Source organism: Sinohyriopsis cumingii, chromosome 12, assembly GCF_028554795.1.
Source record: "Sinohyriopsis cumingii isolate HCF-2022 chromosome 12, ASM2855479v2, whole genome shotgun sequence".
NCBI lineage: Eukaryota > Metazoa > Mollusca > Bivalvia > Unionida > Unionidae > Sinohyriopsis > Sinohyriopsis cumingii.
This window is the reverse complement of record NC_142972.1, coordinates 109,953,704-109,980,648: the sequence shown is the minus strand read 5'-3', so window position 1 is coordinate 109,980,648 and position 26,945 is coordinate 109,953,704. Positions and strand designations below refer to the sequence as shown.

Here is a 26,945-nt window from a genome sequence, read left to right as displayed (position 1 = left end):
TCAATTTTTCCATTTCCATGTCTTTACTGGCACAAGTTCTTCATCATCTTCAATTTCTTCTTCTTCTTCTTCTGAATCCCTCTTCTCTGTTTCGTCTTGTTTCTGTTTCTTCTCTTTTCTCGTAGGGCACTCTGAATTCCAGTGTCCTTTCTCCTGACAACGATATTAGGTATCTTGACTTTTGTCTCTCTTTCTTAGACGAAGCAGGTATTTTGGAGACAAATACCCATTTACCTTTGCAGATATAGCAAACTTCATTAGCACACACTTTCGTATGACTCTCATCAAATCAACGACCAAAAGAGTAAGTTTTGTTGCCACTTTCGCCTGTGAATTATGCTTTCGTATGACTTTTAGCAAATATTTGACCAGCAGGTCGATCTGTGCTGACTCTTTCATCTTCTTGATCGTTTGAGAGTGGAATGAATACTCTGACGCTAAGACACTCTCCTTATATACAGTGACCTGCTGCGTATGAAACCTAGTCAAATCTAATTTTGCAATAAGATGAAACGATTTCATTGAGGAAGTAAAAGGCAATGATGTACCGTATCGCCTCACACAGAACCTGAAGTGTTAGCTCAGATCCGTGTCAGCGATTTCGAAGACGACATAACTGAGCTTTCATCAATGCTCTCCATTTATGCCACAAAACCACGAGTCCTGATTCACGCCAAAAGAAATTTCGTTCGGTCCATAAGAAAGAGTGTTACATCTGAGAAACGCAAAAACGAACTTCTAGGAAACTGAGAACGACGGCTTACACCTACAACGTGAAATGTATGAGTTCAAGTAGTGCGTAAAACTTAGTCAAATTAAATTTTTATAGTCAAGACGAAACGATCTCTTTTCGAAGAAGAAAGCAGACACCAAGCGACAATGGCGATCCGTGTCACACAACACTTTTCAAAATGTATATGATCAGAGGTTTGTTCTAGCGATCTGCACGGTTAAATTAAATGTTGATGTATTTTGTAATAAGACGGACACAATTTCCATGGGATCGCCCATGGAACCATTGTTCGTGCATTAGTTTAATTTTTTAAAATATTTTTTTATATAAATCGCCTATAGGATAGACCCAGTAAAGCATGGCCATTCTCGTCACTGTGTGAGTAGCTACTCAAGTCAATTCGAAGTGAACGCGGTAAGAAAATAAGTATAGCCAATGAAATGGTTTACAACGGGTGATGCATTGTTTTGTTCTAGGACTGTGTGGCATAATAATCCCTATGTTCTTGCGTTGTTACCATTACAGTGCAGACAGACTGAAATGTGAACTTACAAGCCCTCTTTGTGTGTGTTGTACCATTTCTTCTTACCACATCAAAATACTGAGCGTCACAGTATTGGTTCGCGTTTTCAAGCTGACCATTTTTTTATATCTCACTTAAACATTTTAACATAAACACTCACACTCACATCGGTAAAGTCAGAACAGATGTGTTACAGTATTGAGGGGTATGTTATCTTTTTTTTTTCAAACTAATAAATTTGGGGTTTGTATGAAGTAAAGAACCGAAAGTACAGTGAAACTCAAGGATGATGACCCAATCTGTCTGTCTATTGATGCGTGTATTTACTTAAGAAGAAATATGACCTCTAAAACACAAAGAGATACGGCAAGCATGATTAGAATGAACATAACGATGTTTTCCTTCACGCCCGTGTAATTTAGAGCTTCAATCCTCTTTGAAGACAAACTTGGTCTCCTTTTGTAGGGCTTGAAATAATAAAAAACCTGAAAAAATCTTAAGCACTTTGCTATAGATAATTTCATCAACAGACTAAACAACATAAATACCGTTACAACACTAGAAAGCTTTAAATCTTCTATCAAAAAGAAATGCATAAAAAATTAAAGATTAACGATAACTAACCAATGAAACCGAATTTAACAAAGGCAGTGACATGTGAAGAAATGGCTCTCACTTTGGAAAGGTAGGCGAACGTACTCTGTCATGCACCATCAACTTGAAAAAAAATTATAAACAGAGAGAAACCTGAATTCAAAATTCAGTTTGTTTTTTTTTCTTCAAAATTGTTTCGTTTCTTTTTTCTTTTTGTTGGAACAAATCTAAGCACTAATATAGAGTGGAAAAGGGAAAATGCACATACAAGCTTTGATAATTCTGAAAAAATGAGGGGATATTCCTAACGTTCATAATCACCTATATATGCTTGGACTTGTCTGTGACTTATCCACAAAACAAGATGTACATATTTCTGGTCAAGCTACAAGTGTGTGCGTGTTTTTGAAAATGGAAAAAATTGGATATACAATTTTCTCGTGACACTTATAAAGTGAAGAGTCTGTGCAAGTGTCAAAAGCCAAAGTCATATAAGTTTTGTATTTTGTACGGCTTGTAAAGATTTCCACTTTAGAAAATGTGAAGTATCACAAGTTATTATCACAAACAGAAGTGAAACATAGGGGCTTGCAAGAAAGAAAATAACCCAGACAGTTGGTGTCATCAAGAGTGCTAGAGACGGTACCCGAACTTGCTTGCTTGCTTACTTGAATTAAAGTGATTTTCGCTCTAATGGAGCATATATCACTGGTTTAATAACGCACCGCGTGATTTTTAATTACTCCTGGGGAAGGAAAGAGAGCCTCATCCCCAGGCTTTTATGTACTCACAGACTACTTTTAAATTTAGCCACTCAGGTGTAGGACTAACTAATCCTTAACAACCTGACTGAAAGGCTTTAAACATGAGTGGGAATAGTCTCACCACACACTCATTTTTCTGTCCGAGCGTGGTAAAGGAGGAAAAAAGGTGCTCAAAAAGGTGCTCAAAAAGACAGCCATGGGTGTTAAGTACTCAACAAAACGCTAGCCCGTACTTATTTCAAATCAAGTCCCGTTTTTGCTAATAGACAGTAAAAAGTACCAATAATGTGTTAACCACCTGTGCAATTAGTTCAAATCTAACGAGTCTGTTAAATTTCCTACTTCCTAACATATCTATCTAATATTAGTACTTAGTGTAGTGTACATAAAAATAGCCATACTGATCTTATTTAAATTATTATGTCTAAGAGACATATACCAGTTTGGTCACTGTTAGGTTTAAAAAGTTAAGTTTGTTGCGGTGTTCCAATGGGTCAAGTTTGTTTCGAGAATAGTTTAGTCAAGGAGGGATACCAAGCCAAATATGGTTCCCTAGTTAATAAAAAGCAATCTTTTGGAGCCCTAAAAAAGGCTGTTTTTTTCTGTTAGAAGGTAACACGTCTCTCTTTTGCTTTCACGTTCTTTCTCGCACTCCTAGTCTCATGATTCTTGGTATCAGGAAATGCGTAGCCATGATGGGCGGCAATGTAAGCAGCAGCTTCTACCAGTTGACTGAGGGGGTATCCAGCGTAGGTTTGTTTGTAGAATTGGGGAAGAACTCTGACCCTAATCCTCATTGAGAAGGTCTTGGTTTAAAGGTGTCTAGAGATTTGTAGGCAACGTATTGTATGACTCTAATAAACTACCCTGCTTTGTTGACGTCATACAATGCTTGATCTAGTCCCATTTCGGTGTACTTCTCAACGAGTGTCAGCGTCCCCCTCCTCCTCCTCAACCGCCTCAATTTCCTCTTCTGGTTCTGATACTAATTCTTTAGTTGAGGTAGATAGTTTCAAGTCCGCTGCTATGGTGTCTGTCGCTGTTTTTGTTGTTGTGGTTGTTCTTTCAGCTGAGATTGCCTGCAGTATCGGAGTGAGAAAAGAACGTTGTTGTTGTTGTAGTGTTTAACGCCATTTTTCAGCACGCGATAGGCTATACATGGCGGCCAGTATTAATGGTGGAGGAAGAACCCGGGAAAAACCCGGAAAGAACCACCGACCCACGAGAAGCTACTGGCAAGCTTTCTCACATACCCACATTAGCCGAATCCGAGACTCGAACCCACGCAGACAAAGGTGAGATGACAGTGATCCGTAACGGAGAGCGCTTTAGACCACTCGGCCACTCGGGGCCCCAGAAAAGAACGTAGTGCCTCCGATAATTACATTTGAGTTTGCCATACCGTTTTTCTAACATAATTGGCCCTTTGTTTTGCCACCACTCTTTCCGGGGCAGGTTGTTTGTTAGGTATAGTCGGATGTTGACTAGATGTTATTTGTGTTCTCGAGGTGGGTGGAGTGCTAACTGGCTAGGTCTGCATTTCTTGCTCCCGCTACTGTTGCGTATATTTCTTCCCTCCACACCGAGTTCTGGGCCTAATTCTTTTAATTTCGTTGTACCCGAACTTACATTATCCATATTATCACCAACAAAAAAAAAACGCACAAACCTAAAAGAAACACTCACTCACTTTTTTACAGAACATTACTATTTTTTAAAATTTTGATAAGCGACGGAAACGAAGGACTTAGAGTCGCACTTTCTAACCAAGATAAAGAAATCATGTGCTGATAGACTCACTTCTGTATTTTTTCTTCTAGCTGACTAACATATCATAGACAATGGAATGTTATTTCTTTTCGAGAGCATGGGGTAGCCCTGAATTTTTTTTTTGAACTTGAAGCTATGGCGGTCGCTTAGGTTATAAGATGGCGACCTCCTCTGACGACAGGCTTTCTCACAGGATAAGGTCTGCTTCTTCGGAAAAGAGAAGAAGAACTCTTTGGTGTCGATACAACTGTTGACAAAGCCTCTGTCAGGTTCATGCTGCTGCTGTTGCTACTCTCTCTGCTGTTTATGAAGTCTGTACTTCTCCATCCATTCTTCTTTCTCCTTCTTGAATTCCTCCTTGAAGAGGTCTTCCTTCAGGTCTTCGGTGACTTTTAGCATTCTCACATTTTCTATCTCTTCTGGCTTCGGTATCAGACTGTCTGACCCTATGCAAATTCACGTAGGCTTCGTTTAGCTTAGCTAGTCTGAAGCACATCTTCGTAGGAGGACGAGTTAACAGTGGATGGGCAGACTAGAAACTTTCCCGGTTCTTAAAGTCAAAGCGCGGACGTGAAGGAAAACATTACTACACGGTTTTCTAGCCGGAACGTTCAAATAGTGTTATGGGAGGGATAGAGAGAAGTCAAAGAGCATGAATCAACATTCCTATAGCCAAACAAACCACAAAGGCATTTTTTTCTTCAAAACACAACATTGTTTTATTCATACTAACAAACAACTTTAACATTTTTTTTTAACAATAATCCAACACTATAACATCAAACATTTTTTCAATTTACAGTCTACTTTAAACAGGGCTGACAACGTTGTGAATGAAATTGTGATTTCCACTGTTGGAAGTCATTAGGCCATTGATGGACACTACGTTTCCTAGTTAGAGACAAAAGATAAGCATACTGGTCACAAAACCATCGATGTACTTTCACATCGTTTCTAGAAGAAATGACGAGGATCAAAATGAGTCACTAAATGTTCTAAAGAATAGCCCAGGCTGCAATGATGCAGAAAATACACACAGTACTGTCCACACACCAAGGAATATTTGCCTTGTTATTTCACATTATTGAATCGTGTGGTCTGAGCATTTCTTCTCATAAAGTCAATGATATCGTCTTCCAAAGGGGGCAGTCCATAGGAATCGAAATATTCCACACATCCTTCTTGAGGAAAGTAGACGGCTACCCAGTGGGTTCCTGGGAGATGACTGTCGTCCGTGTTGATGACATAAGCTTGATGGTCTTGAGGTTTGCGATGAGGGAGTTCATCTTTAACACAGACGACACGATTCCAAGAAGCCGTATACGAACTGTGGTTCAAAAGGTAATAAAGTTCCCAGGTATCCATTTTTTGTTTTTTTTCTTCTTCACAGGTAATGATAAGTGATCAATTCGATCCTGACTTTTTGCTTGAAAATGTCTGACAAGTAACCGTTTCTTCGCCTTGTCTCCCAACTCTGATCCAACAGAGCTTCGATGCGATGGATCTCTTGAGTTGTTAATGGAGCACAATAATGTTCACGCAAGCCTTTATACCACTATTGTAACACGTCTTCTTCTGAGATGAGACTCCAAGCTTCGTCCAGATATTCGTCCAATTTTTCTTCTTGACTCAGCATCAGGCATTTATCGTGTTGAATTTCACTGGGATGATCGTTATGACACCCATAGCAATCTTTCTTGATCAATTCCTTAATTTTTTTCTGTCAAGACTATAGCATAACAGGAAACTAAATGTGATTCTTGTTCTGGCCATCTAGACTTCATCATGATGACTTCTTCGTCTTTGTCTTGGGGTTCTCCTTCCTCAGGATCTTCACATTCCATGTCCAAAGAATTCCTACTATACAAACATTGATAAAAGTCTTCCATGACTTCTAATAGTCTAGAATGACTTCTCTCAAACTGTTGGTTTATATCGTATTGTCCAATTCAGCATACAGGATGACGTTCACCGTATTATCTGCGCGTAGATTTTCTGCAAACTGAAATTCCACACGCATCTGGCCGGATTTTATAGGGTGAAAATGTCCCTCCTCGCTGTCTTGACTTACAATTCGTTAGAGAACCGTTTTGGAAAATGGAGTTTCACTGTAACTTTCCCTTTGGAGAATTGAATATTTTGTCCCAGATCTCCTTTTATAGCAATGTTGACAGTGTCTAAATACGACTTACTGACGGGCAAATAGTGAGGATGTACAAATTCACGGTGTACGTGATAGGTGTTTGCACCTTCCTGGTCATTGTTTGTGGTACTATCCACTTTGAAAGGAATGACACGCAGTAACGGAACAGAGGTGTGTCCCACCACGTTGTACTCCACCACATCGGAATACACAAAGATCAAATTAAGTCCTTGGTTCAGTTCTACCGGGTTTCCAAAAGCTCTGTAAAAATCCATATTACTTTTGATCTTGGGGCTCATATTGTTTGCGACCATTTCTGCATGTCCACCCAAAATTTCAAATAAACAACCATTGAACCTGAGGGACAATGTGTCCGTATCTTGAAATTTGATCACGAGACGATGAGCCACTTTATGGTACTCAATCTTCACACTTTTTTTGGCTCTGTTCAGTGCTTTGCCAAAGGCTAAGTTGAACCTCTCCGCAATAGTGTCCACCAAATGTTCACCACTAAAATAATAACCTGAAGGAATTTTCAAGGTGTAGATAATGAAGGCTGGATTGCTGGCTGGTCTTGTGTCCCCTAAAAACCCGATTTTGTTGATTTCTTCCTCCAATTGGGCATTCAGGATTTCCACCTCGAAAGTGTTTTGCTTTTCGGTGATGTTTTTGATTTGTTTTGGGTGAATGATTTCCACTAAAGCCACTTCCCAATGGGCTTCGTGATCTAACTGGATGGTCTGAGGTAATTTGACCGTGTAACAGCACAACGTGTTCTTGGGAAACACCTCCATGGAACTGTCACTGGGTAAGGATAAGTAAAATTGGTTGTTATTGCTCATAATTCCAGAGTTTTGTGGCTCTCCGAGGCGATACTGGAAGTTAGAGAAGTGTCTCCGCCCAAAATGGGGTTGTTGTTGTTGTTGTTGTGCTTGTTGTTGTTCGACTGGTGACTGGCACTGGCACTGGACACTAGGTTCCCGTGGTTCCCGTTCGAGGAGAATTTCAGGGAGGGATTAGGAAGCAGGTAACCGATGTAACTGCTCAATACAATAGTCCACAAGTGTTTGTCTCCTTGTTGCAAACCCAGATTGGCAATGGAGGCACCGATGACACAATACACCACGAAGGTTTGGCAGAAAAAGACGATTTGCGTTTTAGGCACACGTTTTCCATACCATGCCCACAAGTGTTGTGTTTGTAAATCTTGCAGAGAAGAATTGGGTGAAGGAGTGATCGCAGTAGCTGAATCTGTGTGAAAGGGCATGATGGTCACTTCTTTTTATAGTGCGAAGCGTCGATGCAAGAATCAAAACTGGGTGGATATCCTTTCCAACGTACTTTGACTTCTTTGACACGTCGTTTGCCCACTTTACGGTTTCTGCGTTTGACAATGCCTTTGATGTCGTACACGTCGTCTTTTTTGGTGACACGACTTGATTTGAAATAAGCACGGGCTAGCGTTTTGTTGAGTACTTAACACCCATGGCTGTCTTTTTGAGCACCTTTTTGAGCACCTTTTTTCCTCCTTTACCACGCTCGGACAGAAAAATGAGTGTGTGGTGAGACTATTCCCACTCATGTTTAAAGCCTTTCAGTCAGGTTGTTAAGGACTAGTTAGTCCTACACCTGAGTGGCTAAATTTAAAAGTAGTCTGTGAGTACATAAAAGCCTGGGGATGAGGCTCTCTTTCCTTCCCCAGGAGTAATTAAAAATCACGCGGTGCGTTATTAAACCAGTGATATATGCTCCATTAGAGCGAAAATCACTTTAATTCAAGTAAGCAAGCAAGCAAGTTCGGGTACCGTCTCTAGCACTCTTGATGACACCAACTGTCTGGGTTATTTTCTTTCTTGCAAGCCCCTATGTTTCACTTCTGTTTGTGATAATAACTTGTGATACTTCACATTTTCTAAAGTGGAAATCTTTACAAGCCGTACAAAATACAAAACTTATATGACTTTGGCTTTTGACACTTGCACAGACTCTTCACTTTATAAGTGTCACGAGAAAATTGTATATCCAATTTTTTCCATTTTCAAAAACACGCACACACTTGTAGCTTGACCAGAAATATGTACATCTTGTTTTGTGGATAAGTCACAGACAAGTCCAAGCATATATAGGTGATTATGAACGTTAGGAATATCCCCTCATTTTTTCAGAATTATCAAAGCTTGTATGTGCATTTTCCCTTTTCCACTCTATATTAGTGCTTAGATTTGTTCCAACAAAAAGAAAAAAGAAACGAAACAATTTTGAAGAAAAAAAAACAAACTGAATTTTGAATTCAGGTTTCTCTCTGTTTATAATTTTTTTTCAAGTTGATGGTGCATGACAGAGTACGTTCGCCTACCTTTCCAAAGGGAGAGCCATTTCTTCACATGTCACTGCCTTTGTTAAATTCGGTTTCATTGGTTAGTTATCGTTAATCTTTAATTTTTTATGCATTTCTTTTTGATAGAAGATTTAAAGCTTTCTAGTGTTGTAACGGTATTTATGTTGTTTAGTCTGTTGATGAAATTATCTATAGCAAAGTGCTTAAGATTTTTTCAGGTTTTTTATTATTTCAAGCCCTACAAAAGGAGACCAAGTTTGTCTTCAAAGAGGATTGAAGCTCTAAATTACACGGGCGTGAAGGAAAACATCGTTATGTTCATTCTAATCATGCTTGCCGTATCTCTTTGTGTTTTAGAGGTCATATTTCTTCTTAAGTAAATACACGCATCAATAGACAGACAGATTGGGTCATCATCCTTGAGTTTCACTGTACTTTCGGTTCTTTACTTCATACAAACCCCAAATTTATTAGTTTGAAAAAAAAAAAGATAACATACCCCTCAATACTGTAACACATCTGTTCTGACTTTACCGATGTGAGTGTGAGTGTTTATGTTAAAATGTTTAAGTGAGATATAAAAAAATGGTCAGCTTGAAAACGCGAACCAATACTGTGACGCTCAGTATTTTGATGTGGTAAGAAGAAATGGTACAACACACACAAAGAGGGCTTGTAAGTTCACATTTCAGTCTGTCTGCACTGTAATGGTAACAACGCAAGAACATAGGGATTATTATGCCACACAGTCCTAGAACAAAACAATGCATCACCCGTTGTAAGCCATTTCATTGGCTATACTTATTTTCTTACCGCGTTCACTTCGAATTGACTTGAGTAGCTACTCACACAGTGACGAGAATGGCCATGCTTTACTGGGTCTATCCTATAGGCGATTTATGTAAAAAAAATATTTTAAAAAATTAAACTAATGCACGAACAATGGTTCCATGGGCGATCCCATGGAAATTGTGTCCGTCTTATTACAAAATACATCAACATTTAATTTAACCGTGCAGATCGCTAGAACAAACCTCTGATCATATACATTTTGAAAAGTGTTGTGTGACACGGATCGCCATTGTCGCTTGGTGTCTGCTTTCTTCTTCGAAAAGAGATCGTTTCGTCTTGACTATAAAAATTTAATTTGACTAAGTTTTACGCACTACTTGAACTCATACATTTCACGTTGTAGGTGTAAGCCGTCGTTCTCAGTTTCCTGGAAGTTCGTTTTTGCGTTTCTCAGATGTAACACTCTTTCTTATGGACCGAACGAAATTTCTTTTGGCGTGAATCAGGACTCGTGGTTTTGTGGCATAAATGGAGAGCATTGATGAAAGCTCAGTTATGTCGTCTTCGAAATCGCTGACACGGATCTGAGCTAATACTTCAGGTTCTGTGTGAGGCGATACGGTACATCATTGCCTTTTACTTCCTCAATGAAATCGTTTCATCTTATTGCAAAATTAGATTTGACTAGGTTTCATACGCAGCAGGTCACTGTATATAAGGAGAGTGTCTTAGCGTCAGAGTATTCATTCCACTCTCAAACGATCAAGAAGATGAAAGAGTCAGCACAGATCGACCTGCTGGTCAAATATTTGCTAAAAGTCATACGAAAGCATAATTCACAGGCGAAAGTGGCAACAAAACTTACTCTTTTGGTCGTTGATTTGATGAGAGTCATACGAAAGTGTGTGCTAATGAAGTTTGCTATATCTGCAAAGGTAAATGGGTATTTGTCTCCAAAATACCTGCTTCGTCTAAGAAAGAGAGACAAAAGTCAAGATACCTAATATCGTTGTCAGGAGAAAGGACACTGGAATTCAGAGTGCCCTACGAGAAAAGAGAAGAAACAGAAACAAGACGAAACAGAGAAGAGGGATTCAGAAGAAGAAGAAGAAGAAATTGAAGATGATGAAGAACTTGTGCCAGTAAAGACATGGAAATGGAAAAATTGACAATGTGAGCCGATGCGTTGGCCCTGATGTGAAATTTCATACTACCTTCTAAAAGAGAATAGACCAGAAAGAAAACGTAAGTGTCTCTTGGTCTTGACATTGTATAATAAGGATGGCGTGTTTTGTTTTTACTCACACTTTATGAAATTGTGCTCTTTCACCTCTCTCTATCCCTCTGGATCATGTTTTAGTTAGAATTGAAATGGAAGGATGTTTTCCTTCACGCACGCTCTTTAGGCATGCAAGTCCGTAAACAATAGTCGGTCTATTCATCCATCATTTTGTGTCTTGATGTTTCCTAAAGCACACACTGATGCCATAAAATAACGGGTTAAATGGGTTTTGTAGTGTTGGGAGTGGGGGTGGGGGTGGGGTGTAGGTGTTTGGCAGAGTTGGTCATTGCAGGTGAGGGCTTAGGTGCTTTCAAAAAACGTTTTCTTCTTCACTCTGTGTTGATGGAATATAATGGGTTATTTTCTTCACTCTCTGTTGATAGTATATATATAAAGGGTTATTTCTTCACTCCGTGTGGATAGTGTATAATGGTTTTCTTCTTCCCTCTGTGGTGTGCGTGTGTGTGTGTGTGTGTGTGTGTTAGCGTACGTTGTGTAGATCGTATATTTGGTTGTTTTTTTTCTTCCTCCGGAGTGTGGATAGTATATTTGGGGTTTGTATGCGTTAGCGACCTTGTGTGGATAGTATATTTGGGGTTTGTATGCGTTCGCGTACGTTTGTGTGGATAGTTTATTTGGGGTTTGTATTATCTCCCCTCTGTGTTGATAGTATATTTGGGGTTTGTTTTTTCCTCTTCCCTCTGTGTATGTGTGTGTGTGTGTGTGTGCGTGTGTCTGCGCGCGTATGTTGTGTGTATTGGTCTCTGTTTGTCCCTATAAAACTCACTTTATTCCTATCAGATACACTCTACCTACCTACCTACAGTAGCGCGTATTCAGGTCAGCCACTTGCAACACTGTTGCCATTTATCCCCTAGTGTTCAGTACAGTGACGTCACTGACGCTGGAAATTTTGAGACTATAAATATCGACTTGGGGATTTCCACATTTTGTAGCTATACATATATACTAGAATTCATAAACAGGAACGTCACTCAAGCTGAGGCTATAAAAAGATAGTGGGATTTTCCAAAGGAAAAACCCACAAGTTGGAGCTATAAATAGATAGTGGGATTTCATAGGAATTTCAGCTGATTATAGATACATAGGTATTTATCCACGATCATCACAGAAGTTGATATTGTAAGTAGTTACTAATTTTATCCATTTTAGTCTAAACCATTGTAACTTAATTTTCGGGGATATGTTTATTTTCCTTTAAATTCTGGGACAATTTCGTCATTTTAACGTTACTTTTAGTCACATCCATTTTGTCGTTGAGCATTTCCTTGATTATAGCTATTTATAGCATCATTACAATTATGCAAATTTTTGAACACCCCAGCAAGATTTCAGGTCTTCGTAATACTTTATATATAAATCCCACGCTTGTACTAGTGTATGTATGTTTCTGTCTCTGTTGTGTTTGACCCTCTACCATCATTGTCCCTAGATAGTCCCACCATGTTCAATTCCCCTTGACGCTATACAGATCCACCATGTTCAATTTCCATATGTTAAATTCCCTTGAGGCTATATCCCCCAGGGGTTTCCGTAATGTTAAATTTCCCATTGTCCCTAGACAGTCCCACGATCTATTCCCCATGTTAAATTTCCCATTGTCCCTAGACAGTCCCACGATCTATTCCCCATGTTAAATTCCCATTGCCCCTAGACAGACCCACACTATAGTCCCCTGTTCCATTCCCCTTGTCCCTAGACAAGCCCAAACTCTATTCCTCATGTTAATTTCCCTTGTCCCTAGACAAGCCCAAACTCTATTCCCCATGTTAAATTCCCATTGTCCCTAGAGTGGCCCAGCGTTTTTCTCCATGTTAAATTTCCATTGTCCCTAGAGTGGCCCAGGGGGGGGGTCTGTAATGCTAATTCCCATTGTCCCTAGGGTGGCCCACTTAACTACTTACGTCAAATGCTGTTTGGGATATGCGCTTGAACATTTGTATTATAGTTGTTATGGTCTAACACGAAGATCCCTTCCTGCTATCAGACTTGCAGCTATATTTTTTTCTCTTTCTATTTCTTTAACGGAAGGTACAACAGCCAACTCTGCTACTTTTTTTATTTGCAGCCTGATTTATTATTTTACTGACATTCGCGGGCATAACTTCGGTGCTTGGTAATTTCACTGGTTGTTGTTGAACCACTTGTGGCAAACCTTCTAACGTTTACGTATTAATCGTGCTATTATGTCCTTGATTGCCGAAAACGCCTTAACAGCAACGTTGCTGATTGCACCAGGAGCTTTTTCACGAATAACGTCGATGACTTTCATTGATAATTCTTTCGCGATTGGCGCTGCTTTGGGAGCCATCCTTGCAAATAATCGCTTGATAACATTACCGAGTCCATCTCGGTAATAAGCGCTGTAAACAGGTAATCGTGAGTTTACTAGTCTGACCATCACGGGTCTGCGGTGACCATTGCTGTGTATGATCATCTTATTTGTTCTTTATTCGTTTAATCGTTGTAGTAGCCGTCCGCGATTTCATCAATAAGTTCCCGATAAATATCGATGTCTATGATACCACCATGAAATAATCGTCGACAGATATCAGCTGCTTCATTAATTAGAAGTATTACCGGTTCATTTTCTTCCTATGAGAACTTCTAGTCATCGAGAATATTGTTAGGACAAGCAATAAGACCATTTCCTGTAGTAAAACCGCTACCAGTAGGACCGGTGCTAGGTGCATCGTAAAAAATGTCTGGAGACTGTGGTCGAGATGGTTGTGGGTTTTTTTTCTGGTGGAAGAGGTTTTGATTGTTGTTTTTTTTTTCTTGTGTTGCGGTGGTTGTGATTGTGGTAAAGAAAGATGTAATTGTGGTTGTTGTATCCGTGAAATATATATGTCTGTTGCGTTAATAAACGCAATGTATCTAGCATCACTATTTCTAGCCTGATCAACTCCATAGTATATGCGATATATCCATTTGTACCAGTTATCAGAACTTATAGAATCATCGATATATTTGGGTTTTAAAACTCTTTCTCGATTATCAAAACACTGCACGGCAAACTCAGCTAACGCATCTGTGTTTTTAACATTTTTTATGATGTTAATCCTTTCTTCGGTAAATGTATCTTTTATATCAACTTTGGTCCTTGCTTGTTGTGTTTCTGTTTCTGTTTCTGGTATGCGATCTTTGATATCACGTATTTCAGCAAGAATGTTCTCGATTTCTTCATTGACGGGTGGAGGTTGAGCTGCAGCTATTTCAGTTGGAAGTTCTCGTAAAGTCTTTTTTGTTTTCTTAGTCCTCTTTGCTATTTTTTCAGTTTACTGTTGCAACTCTTTCAGTAACCGTTGTGATAGGTTTAAACAATTGTTCTGTACCTTCTGCAAATTCAACTTGTGATTCTTGACACGCTTGCAGTTTTTGCTTAACAGAATCCCTCATTGGAATGTATTTCTTAATTGCTTCTAGTCGCTCTCGAGCTAATCTAGCTGTGTGAGATTCCAGCGCTGGGAGCATTATTTGTTATAATTTTATTTTAATTGACAGCAGAAACGAGGGCGCGACCTCTCCTCCGTTAAGATAGACTGTATAGACTTTTTTGCCCAGCAGTGAGGTGGCCCAAGCTTTTTTTCTTCTTCAAAATGGAACCTTCCTCAGTTTAGGTAAGCCGTATAGACTTCTTTTCTCGGATTTATTGAGGTGGGTTCACCCCCTTTGCTGCTGTTTGTATGACTTGATAAGGTAATTCTTTGATATCTCTTGATTGTTATTTAAACTAAGTTCACTTTATTGTAAGCAAAACATGGTAACGTGTTTTGTATAATGTAAATGCCAATGTTATGTGGAGCACTTCCGTTGTTAAATCCTCAGTTTCAAACTTGCGTAGCTTGCACCCTGTTCAGTTTCTCAATTTCGGACATTAGTAAATCTTGCCTATGGTGGCGCTCTAAAGTTTCGTATTTTGCCTATTTTATAATTTTGAATAAAAACAATTTCCCCGGGTGTCATCACTGGTTATACTGGCTTTTTAAAAAATGAACTTTATATATAAGGCATTACTTAAAGAATCTTTAATTCCCATTATTTGTATGTATGATTGACGGGTTTAATGTGTTAGAGAATATATAGCTTGGCCTTACACCAGATCTGCATCTTTTAAAAAAACTCCTAGCTCCACTTGTTCATTTTCACTTCCAGGACTTCAGACGTAAATTGTAAAAAACAAAAAGAAGCCCATAATTTTTTTCACATATAATTGGTAATTCATCCATTGCACTTTCAGATGCTTGTATTGTCTAGGTGTGCAAAATTCATTTTCCCTAATTCAGTAGGTGCTAAAGATTGTGTACTTCAAACTGTATTTTTTTTTTAGCAAAAGGGAGCAGTCATTTTACTTTGTGGTAGGTTTGGATAGTGTACAATTTCCTTAAGTACAATATCCAGAGAAATATAAGCCATATTACATCAAAGCAGATAGAAGTATGCCAACATTCTCTCCACCATGCATGTTTCAAAGCAAACAACTTCACCTTACATAAGTCACTCTCAAAAGTATATTACAACTGGTGAGCACCCCCTATAGTCCTCAATCCCATAATGCCGAAAAGAAGCAATCGGTTTTGATAAGCACTGGAACTTGTGAAGTTTGCAAGAATACATTGAACCGACACATCAAGCAGTGTGTTAAAGTTTTAAAAAGTAGTATAGAGGTATGCCAACTTTCTCTCCACCGTGCACGTTTCAATGTAAGCAAATTCAGCTTACATAAGCCACACTCTCAAAAGTACATTATCACGTGTGATCATCAATCCCATAATGCGCTCGGCTTTGATAAGTACCGGAACTTGTGAAGTTTGGAGGCATATATTCAACACAACAGGCTGTATGCTGAAGTAAAAAAAAACTACATTAAAATGTGAAATTTGCAGTAAAATGTTTGGTCAGAGTGGTTCTTTAACAACACATACGAGTATACATACTGGAGGAAAACCGTTTGACTGTAAAACTTGGACACTGGTAAATTGAATTGACACAAGAAGGTACATAGTTAAGAGAAACCATTCAAATTTGAAACTTAATAATAAAATGTCTAGAAACAGAGATAATTTAAGACATCATACAGTGAGACACAGTGGAGAGAAATCGTTCAGATGTAAAATTTGCCGTGAAGTGTTCAGTGACGGCAGTATATTAAATGACCACGTAAAGGTGCATACTGGAGACAAGCCATTCAAATGTGAAACTTGTGGTGAGCTGTTTAGGCACAGAAGTATATTGAATGGTCACAAGAGGTCGCATACCAGAAAAAAACCATCAACATGTGAAATTTGCAATGAAACATTTAGTGACGACAATAAATTAAATGATCATATGTTAGTGCATACTATTGAGAAACCATTCAAATGTGAAATTTGTGGAAAATGCTTCAGAAAAAGAGATAATTTAAAGACACATTCTATGAGACATAATGGAGAAAAACCATTCAAATGTAAAACTTGTGGTGAAATGTTTAAACACAGGAGTGCATTCCGTAGACACAGGAGATTGCATGCTAGAGAAAAAAAATTCAAATGTGAAATATGCAATAAATTGTTTAGTAAAAGTGGTTCTTTGAATAGACATACAAGGATACATACTGGAGAAAAACGCTTCAAATGTGAAATTTGTGATAAAATGTTTCGTGAGAATTCAAATCTGAAGAGGCATCTGCTAGTGCATACTGAAGTAAAACCATTCAAATGTGAAACTTGTAATAAAATGTTTAAGGAAAAAAGTTCTTTAAGAAAGCATAGAATGATTCATACCGAAGAAAAAGCATTCCGATGTGAAATATGTTCTAAAGGTTTTAGTTTTGAATATAGACTAAAGCGTCACATGTTGGTGCATACTGGAGAAAACTCATTCAAATGTAAAATTTGTTATAAAGTTTTTATTCTTAGGAATAGTTTGAAAAATCACATGTTGGTGCATACTGGAGAAAAACCGTTCAATTGTGAAATTTGTGGTAAATTGTTTAGGCATTACAGTACGTTGAAGAGTCACATGAGGGTGCATAGTGGAGAAAAACCATTCAAATGCAAAACTTGTGGTAAAATATTTCGACACAGGAGTACATTGAATGGACACATGAAGGTACATACCAAAGAGACACCATTCAAATGTGAAACTTTAAATAAATTGTTAAATGATGGAGATAATTTAGAAACACATACAATAAGACACGCTGAAGAAAACACATTCAAATGTAAAATTTGTTATGAAGTGTTCAATGACAGCAGTAGATTGGATGATCACATGTTGGTGCATACTGGAGAAAACACGTTCAAATGTAAAATTTGTGATGAAACGTTCAATGACAGCAGTAGATTGGATGATCACATGTTGGTACATACTGGAGAAAACGCATTCAAATGTGAAATTTGTGATGAAATGTTCAGTGACAGCAGTAGATTGGATGATCACATGTTGGAACATACTGAAGAAACCTCATTCAAATGTGAACTTTATGAAGTTTTAAATGACAACAATGGATTAAATGATCACACAACAGAATTAACTGAAAAAATAGCTTTCAAATGTGAAATTTGTTATGAAGTGTTCAGTGACAGCAGCAGATTAAATGACCACATGCCAGTGCATACTGTAGAAAATGTATTCAAATGTGAGATTTGTTATGAAGTTTTTAGTGACAGCAATGGATTAAATGACCACATGCTGGTGCATACTGGAGAAAATGTATTCAAATGTGATATTTGTTATGAAGTGTTTAGTGACATCAATAGATTAAATGACCACATGATGGTGCATACGGGAGAAAATGTATTCAAATGTGAGATTTGTTATGAAGTGTTTAGTGACAGCAGTAGATTAAATGACCACATGATGGTGCATATGGGAGAAAATGTATTCAAATGTGAGAGTTGTTGTGAAGTGTTTAGTGACATCAATAGATTAAATGACCACATGATGGTGCATACTGGAGAAAATGTATTCAGATGTGAGATTTGTTATGAAGTGTTTAGTGACAGCAGTAGATTAAATGACCACATGCTGGTGCATACGGGAGAAAATGTATTCAAATGTGAGATTTGTTTTGAAGTGTTTAGTGACAACAGTAGATTAAATGACCACATGCTGGTGCATACGAGAGAAAATGTATTCAAATGTGAGATTTGTTATGAAGTGTTTAGTGACAGTAGATTAAATGACCACATGCTGGTGCATACGAGAGAAAATGTATTCAAATGTGAGATTTGTTATGAAGTGTTTAGTGACAGCATTAAATTAAATGACCACATGCTGGTGCATACTGGAGAAAACACATTCAAATGTGATATTTGCTATGAAGTATTTGATGACAGTAGTAGATTAATTGATCACATGTCAGTACATACTAAAGAAAACACATTCAAGTGTGAAATTTGTTATGAAGTGTTCAATGACGGAAGCAGATTAGATGATCACATGCTGGTGCATACTGGAGAAAATGCAGTAAAATGTGAAATTTGCAATAAAATGTTTAGTGAAAGTGGTTCTTTGAAAAAGCATAGAGTAAATGATCACATGATGGTGCATGCTGGAGAAAAACCATTCAGATGTGAAATGTGTGATAATGTGGTTAATGACAATTTGAATTTGAAAAAACATATATTGGTTCATACTGGACAAAAACTATTCAAATGTGAAACTTGTAATAAAATGTTTAGGGAAGTCAGTTCTTTAAGAAAGCATGGAATGATTCACAATGGAAAAAACCCATTCAAATGTGAAATTTGTAATCAAGATTTTAGTCTTGGAAATAGATTGAAGAGACACATGAAGGTGCATACTGGAGAAAAACCATTCAAGTGTGAGACTTGTGGTAAAATGTTCCATAACAGAGTTAATCTAGACTTGCATACAGTGAGGCATACTGGAGAAAAACAAATCAAATGTAAAATTTGTTGTGAAGTGTTCAGTGACAGCAAGAGATTAAATGATCACATGAAATTGCATACTGGAGAATACCAATTCAGATGTGAAGTTTGCAAGAAAATGTTTAGGGAAATAGGTTCCTTGAATAGGCATAGAGTGTTACATACTAAAGAAAAACCATTCATGTGTGAAATTTGTTATAAAGTTTTTAGTTGCAGAAATTCATTGAAGTGTCACAAGATGGTGCATACTAGAGACAAAGCATTCAAATGTGAAACATGTAATAAACTGTTTAGAAACAAAGATAATTTAGCAACACATACCATGAAACATTCTTTAGAAAAACCACTAGAATGTAAAACTTGTTTTGAAGTGTTCACTGACAGCAATAGATTTAGTGATCACATGATGGTACATAATGGAGAAAAACCATCCAATGGTGAAACCTCTAGCAAAATGTTTAGTCACAGTGGTGCATTGATTGGACAAAGGAAAGTGCATGCCAGAAAAAAACAATTCAAATGTGAAATTTGCAATAAAATGTTTAGTGAAAGTGGTTCTTTGAAAAGACATACAAGGATACATACTGGAGAAAAACCCTTCAAATGTGAAAATTGTGATAAAATGTTTCGTGACCGTTCTCATTTAAAGAGCCATCTGCTGGTGCATACTGGACTAAAACCATTCAAATGTGAAACATGTAATAAAATGTTTAGGGAATTAGGTTCTTTAAGAAAGCATAGAATGATACATACTGAAGAAAAACCATTCCGATGTGAAATATGTTCTAAAGGTTTTAGTTTTGAAAATAGACTGAAGCGTCACATGATGCTGCATACTGGAGAAAAACCATTCATATGTGAAACTTGTGGCAAAATGTTTAGGTACATCAGCACATTTAATAGACACCTGAGGTTGCATACTGAAAAACCATTCAAACGTGAAACTTATAAAATGTTTGGTCATAGAGGTCATTTAAAAACATGTATGATGAAACGGACTGGAAAAGAAACATTAAGATGTAAAATTTGTTATGTAGTGTTCAATGACAAAAATAGCTTCAATGATCACATGATTGTTCATACAGGAGAAACGTCGTTGAAATGTGAAACATGTGGTAAAACATTCAGACACCGTGGTGCATTGAATGGGCACAGGAGAGTGCATGGTAGAGAGAACCAATGTGAAATTTGCAATAAAATTTTTAGTGATGGTCGTTCTTTTAAAAGGCATACAAGGATACATACTGGAGAAAAACCATTCAAATGTAAAATTTGTGATAAATTGTTTGGTGATAAGTCAAATTTAAGAAGGCATACGCGGGTGCATAATACGCAAAAACTATTCAGATGTGAAACTTGTAATAAAATGTTTACAGAAATAGGTTATTTGAGAAGGCATAGATTGATACATGCTGCAGAAAAACCATTCAAATGTGAAATTTGTTATAAAATGTTTGTTCTGAGGAATAGTCTGAAAAGTCACATGTTGGTGCATACCGGAGAAAAACCATTCAAATGTGAAACTTGTGGTAAATTGTTTAGGCAATGCAGTACATTGAAGAGTCACATGAGGGTGCATAGTGGAGAAAAACCATTCAAATGTGAAACTTGTGGTAAAATGTTTCGACACAGGAGTACATTGATTGGACACATGAAGGTGCATACCAGAGATGAATCATGCAAACCTGAAACTTGTAATGTTTAATGAAACTGGTTCTTTTAAAAGGAAAACAGTGTCATACAATGTAATCCAATATCATGCAATGTTACAAACTTGAGAAAACTGAAAACATTTAAATTTGAAATTTGCTTTGAAGTGTTCACTCACAGCAAAGGTATAAAGGATCCAGTAATGGTTCATATTGGAGAAAGACCACAGGAATGTGAAACTTATTGTAAAATGGTTAGGAAGATCACAGAAATTTGAATCTTGTTGTAAAATGGTTTGAAATAAATTTGAAACTTGTTGTAAAATGGTTAGGAAGATTAGAGAAATGTGAAATATGTTGTAAAATAATTAGGAAGACCACAGATATGTGAAACTTGTTGTAAAATGGTCAGGAAGATCACAGAAATGTGAAACTTGTAAAATAATTAGGAAGACCACAGATATGTGAAACTTGTTGTAAAATGATTAGGAAGTGCAGTACATTTGAACTGGAAATGGGACAGGTCAAAATATGACCCAAGCTAAAACAAATCCAAAGCTAAAATGTAAAAGATATACCCAAATAAAGGTAAGTCCCAGAGGGTTGAGGTTTGGGAGAGTTGCTGTTTTATATGTTGCAAATTGCACATATAAGTTGTTGTTGTGGGGTTTAATGCCATTTTTCAGCACATGATAGGCTACTGGCAAGTTTTCTCACATACCCATATTGGCTGAATCCAAGACTTGAACCCACACAGACAGGGGTGAGATGGCAGTGATCCGTAACAGAGAGCTCTTTAGAGAACTAGGCCACTCAGGGCCCCACACGTATAAGTAAATACAGCTTCTTAATATGTTGTGAATAGGTACAGCTGGATTTTGATTGCTTTTGTTTGAAAGGATACCTTGAATAATGAAACAACACATTGGTCATTGACATTTCCTTTGATACTGAGACCCCATTCAATAATTTAAATAGGAATTAGTGATAGATTGACCAGTTGATTAGTCTGTGAGCAGATAGATTTGGATAAAGAAAAATTAAATTAAAATCAAAACTTTTATTGCATTAATCATAATAGATGTTTGAACATCAAAACGTAAAATATAACTCAAATATAGATTGCTTGGATTTGTACAAAGTTGGAAGCAATTACTAGTAAATACCCAAGGATAATCAAAATTAATGGACACTTCACTCAGCAGTAAGTATTATTTAATGGTATTTTCCCAATTAAAATTTAAATAAATGTAGAAAATCATATCAACACAATACATACCATATATGCATTTCTGGATGTAAATAGTAGCATGACAACATAATGATATTTTTTTCAAGGCATTGATTTTTTTCCCTCTCATCACAAAATAATTTTTTTTTAAAGAAAGTAAAGAATGGAATAATGTCTGTCTTGTATTCTGCAAATGAAAACAAGGCATTTACAAGATTCCCCCATTGAAAATTAAATGGTCCCTCCTTAACAATGACTTTACTTCAGTAGATGTTTACAAAAGAAGACCATTGTCAGCACTGTTATAAAATACTGACATGGATTTGCATGATAAGATGATATCAGTTTTAGCTCATGAATGGTATGTTTTTATTGTATCAACTTGCCATCTGAATTGGTGTGCTTTAATAACCCCAATGATGGTCCTGCTAATAGCAATGGAATTAGGATAATTGTTTTAATTTAATCTGTTTATTTCTGAAATAAAAAGGTGGAAAATTATACTGTACATGACTTGGAAACATCACACTCCCATTTAACTTTGGAACATCAGGTTTTGAGTTCATGCACACTGGCAGGAAATTATTTTTCTTTTTTTTTTGTTCCTCCATGATGATATTTAGTCTAGTGCAAACCCCATGGCCCAGCATCCCAGACTACTCAGTTTTAAGTAGAGCAAGTAAATATTTCCAAGTTGCTCATTCAGGTGCTTTTTTTTCCTTCAATTTTTAACAGTCAGGTATGTGTGTAATTTTATTTTTTAAGCATTTTATCAACCTCTATATGGCTATTCATGTCCTCATGATGTAATTAGAATTGTCCATGTTCTCTCATGTGTATGGAATAATAGAACTAGAATTGTCCATGTTCCTTCATGTATATGGAATAATGGAACTGGAATTATCCTTGTTCTCTCGTCTGTATGGAATTGTAATTGTCTGTGTTCTGTCATGTGTATGGAGTAATGGAATTGGAATTGTCCATGTTCTATCATGTGTATAGAATAATGGAATTGGAATTGTCCATGTTCCATCATGTGTATAGAATATTGGAATTGGAATTGTCCATGTTCTATCATGTGGATGGAATAATATAATTGGGATTGGCCATTTTCAGTTGTCTATGGAATTGGAATTGTCCATATTCTTTCGTGTACGGAAGAGTGAATTGGAATTGTCCATGTTCTATCATGTGGATGGAATAATGGAATTGGAATTGTCCATGTTCTATCATGTGGATGGAATAATATAATTGGGATTGTCCATTTTTGGTTGTCTATGGAATTGGAATTGTCCATATTCTCTCATGTATGGAAGAGTGGAATTGGAATTGTCTATGTTTTCTTATGTATATGGAATTGGAATTGTCCATGTTCTGTCATGTGTATAGAATATTGGAATTGGAATTGTCCATGTTCTATCATGTGGATGGAATAATGGAATTGGGATTGTCCATTTTCGGTTGTCTATGGAATTGGAATTGTCCATATTCTTTCGTGTATGGAAGAGTGAATTGGAATTGTCCATGTTCTATCATGTGGATGGAATAATGGAATTGGAATTGTCCATGTTCTATCATGTGTATAGAATATTGGAATTGGAATTGTCCATGTTCTATCATGTGGATGGAATAATATAATTGGGATTGTCCATTTTCGGTTGTCTATGGAATTTTAATTGTCCATATTCTCTCGTGTATGGAAGAGTGGAATTGGAATTGTCTATGTTTTCTTATGTATATGGAATTGGAATTGTCCATGTTCTATCATGTGTATAGAATATTGGAATTGGAATTGTCCATGTTCTATCATGTGGATGGAATAATGGAATTGGGATTGTCCATTTTCGGTTGTCTATGGAATTGGAATTGTCCATATTCTTTCATGTATGGAAGAGTGAATTGGAATAGTCCATGTTCTATCATGTGGATGGAATAATGGAATTGGAATTGTCCATCTCCTATCATGTGGATGGAATAATATAATTGGGATTGTCCATTTTCGGTTGTCTATGGAATTGGAATTGTCCATATTCTCTCGTGTATGGAAGAGTGGAATTGGAATTGTCTATGTTTTCTTATGTGTATGGAATTGGAATTGTCCATGTTCTATCATGTGTATAGAATATTGGAATTGGAATTGTCCATGTTCTATCATGTGGATGGAATAATGGAATTGGGATTGTCCATTTTCGGTTGTCTATGGAATTGGAATTGTCCATATTCTCTCGTGTATGGAAGAGTGGAATTGGAATTGTCTATGTTTTATTATGTGTATGGAATTGGAATTGTCCATGTTCTATCATGTGTATAGAATATTGGAATTGGAATTGTCCATGTTCTATCATGTGGATGGAATAATGGAATTGGGATTGTCCATTTTCGGTTGTCTATGGAATTGGAATTGTCCATATTCTCTCGTGTATGGAAGAGTGGAATTGAAATTGTCCATGTTCTATCATGTGGATGGAATAATGGAATTGGAATTGTCCATGTTCTATCATGTGGATGGAATAATATAATTGGGATTGTCGATTTTCGGTTGTCTATGGAATTGGAATTGTCCATATTCTGTCATGTATGGAAGAGTGGAATTGGAATTGCCTATGTTTTCTTATGTGTATGGATTTGGAATTGCCCATGTTATGTCGTGTGTATGCAATATTATAACTGGAATTGCCCATGTTTTATCATGTGTATGGAATTTTACAATTGTCAATGTTCTGTCATGTATATGGAATTGAAATTCATGTTCTGTCATGCGTATGCAATGTGTATATAATAGTTTAATTGGACTTGTCCATGTGCTCTCATGTGTATTGAATAAATAATTGGAATTGTCCATGTTCTGTCATGTGTATGAAATAATATACAAAATGTCTTGTTTCTGTCAGATTTTACAGATTTATTTAGTACACATGTACTTTCCCAAGCCAATTAGTACACATGTACTTGCAATGTTACTCATTGACTATAATTATTACATTTATAATTTGGCAGGTTAGTAAATATCGGTTTCATGTTAAAATTTGTATACATAATTTACAACCATTTTTAGATGTAAGTAAATAATGTTTCAGATTGTAGTGTTTTTATTGTAATGCTAATGTAGCAGAAAAACACCTTTGCTTATTGCACCTTTTCCCAAAATAGAACAATTTTTTATATATACGAGGACATCCATAAATTATGTATGCATGGAGGGAGGTGGGGAAGGGTTTAAGAAAAGCTAACAACTGTGTTTGGGGAAGGATGGCTAGTAATGACTACATATATTCTTGATTGTCAGGGGTCAATATACATTATGTCCTGCACTGTCAGGGGTCAATATACATATGGTCTGCACTGTCAGGGGTCAATATACATATGTCCTGCACTGTCAGGGGTCAATATACGTATGTCCTGCACTGTCCGAGTCAATATACATATGTCCTGCACTGTCAGGGTCAATATACATATGTCCTGCACTGTTAGGGTCAGTATACATTTGGTCTGCACTGTCAGGGTTAATATACATATGGTTTGCACTATCAGGGTCAATATACATATGGTCTGCACTGTCAGGGGTCAATATATGTATGTCTATTTTCATTGTGCATGTGCATACATGATAAGAAGAAGAATACAACATTGCTGTAATAAATAAATTGGAAATAACTTGAACGAATTTTTCATTTTGTTTGAAAACTTTTACTGGCGTTTCAACTCTCTTGATGTCAACACACCTTCTGGTTGTCACCAGGGGCGGACCGACCCCCCCCCCCCCCCCCGAAACTCTCCTCCCAAAATATTAGTACGCCACTGGTCCTTTAGTCTGTTTTTAAAAGTTTCAGGAACATTGTTAAACATGTGAGATGTAATCACCATCATGTGCGTCCTGCACTGTCAGGGTCAGTATACATATGTCCTGCACTGTCAGGGTCAATATACATATGGTCTGCACTGTCAGGGTCAATATACATTTGGTCTGCACTGTCAGAGTCAATATACATATGTCCTGCACTGTCAGGGTCAATATACATATGGTCTGCACTGTCAGGGTCAATATACATCTGGTCTGCATTGTCAGGGTCAATATACATATGTCCTGCACTGTCAGGGTCAGTATACATTTGGTCTGCACTGTCAGGGTCAATATACATATGTCCTGCACTGTCAGGGTCAATATACATTTGGTCTGCACTGTCAGGGGTCAATATATATATGATACATAAGCTCCTTTATGACACATGTTCAAATATATTTGTAATGCAGCAGTAACTAGCCATCAACCATGACAGTTTACAGAACAAAATGCAGATGGTCCACAGATAGCAGCATCTTAACTTGATATGCCAATTTTTTTTTAGTGTTTTAAACTTTGTCTTTCAAAGTTTGATTGTACCAACTATTATGGGGGGGGGGGCACAAAGAGGAGCACGTCAAAACCACCTGATTCTTTGCGTTCATACTTTATCATATGGATGTTTTATTAACAGTATTTAGTTTTCAGATTGTGCATTTTAGCCAAATTTTGGTGTCATTATAGATATTTTGTAAAACATTTATAGTCATCCTAAGTTTGTACCGTTAATTAAAATGTTTGTGTTAGATATCATAAAAGTATGAGCTGTCTTATATAATTTGAGATATTTGATTAAATATTTCATTAAGTTTCATATAAAAAAGCCTTATAAGGTATACTAGATATTGTACATAATGGCCAAATTTATAAGAAAATGTGTGTTTTAAATTTTGTAAAATATCTGATGAGTTGGCTAGCTTTCAACTAAATATCACTTTGGCTTTTCATTAGTTTTTATATATTTGTTCATTTCCTTTTCTTTTCCTGTTTAGAACTTTTGTTTGACATTTTTATTTGTTAAGTAAGTTGGGCCTAAAAGTACAACTCTAAACATAAGTACTTTAGATGATGCCAGGTCAAGTCCTTTGAACACTAATGTGGTTGAGCCCATCAGGCTTCTTAGGGTTGACAAAGTGCGCCAAGTGGAACAATCACATTCATTTTAAGTTAGGTAGTTGACATTTGTATTAAATAGCAAACACTATTACATAATATCACATTGCCTCAGATGACCCATCCAGAAAGTGAGATGAACTCTTCGAAACTAAATTTCAGAACTATTTTCTCAGACAGTGTATGTGGGCGGGGGTTGAAACTCAAAGAGTGTTTTGAGGTTTAATTGGCATTTCTAACTCTTCTGTAATATGCTTGGCATAATATACGATCCTTG

General features: G+C 36.9%; 1 protein-coding gene across 1 annotated transcript; it reads left to right on the top strand.

The window, feature by feature from the left end:
* Window positions 1-15,308: 15,308 nt before the first annotated feature.
* LOC149787244 (uncharacterized) lies at window positions 15,309-24,553 on the top strand. Its single transcript, XM_089977747.1, has one exon. The coding sequence runs from the start codon at window positions 16,004-16,006 to the stop codon at window positions 20,537-20,539; it is 4,536 nt and encodes a 1,511-aa protein (XP_089833873.1). The 5' UTR covers window positions 15,309-16,003; the 3' UTR covers window positions 20,540-24,553.
* The last annotated feature ends 2,392 nt before the right edge of the window (window positions 24,554-26,945 follow it).

What these genes read in the sequence shown, in the direction of transcription:
- LOC149787244 (XM_089977747.1), top strand. Translation starts at nt 16,004, where the DNA reads ATGTCTAGAAACAGAGATAATTTAAGACATCATACAGTGAGACACAGT.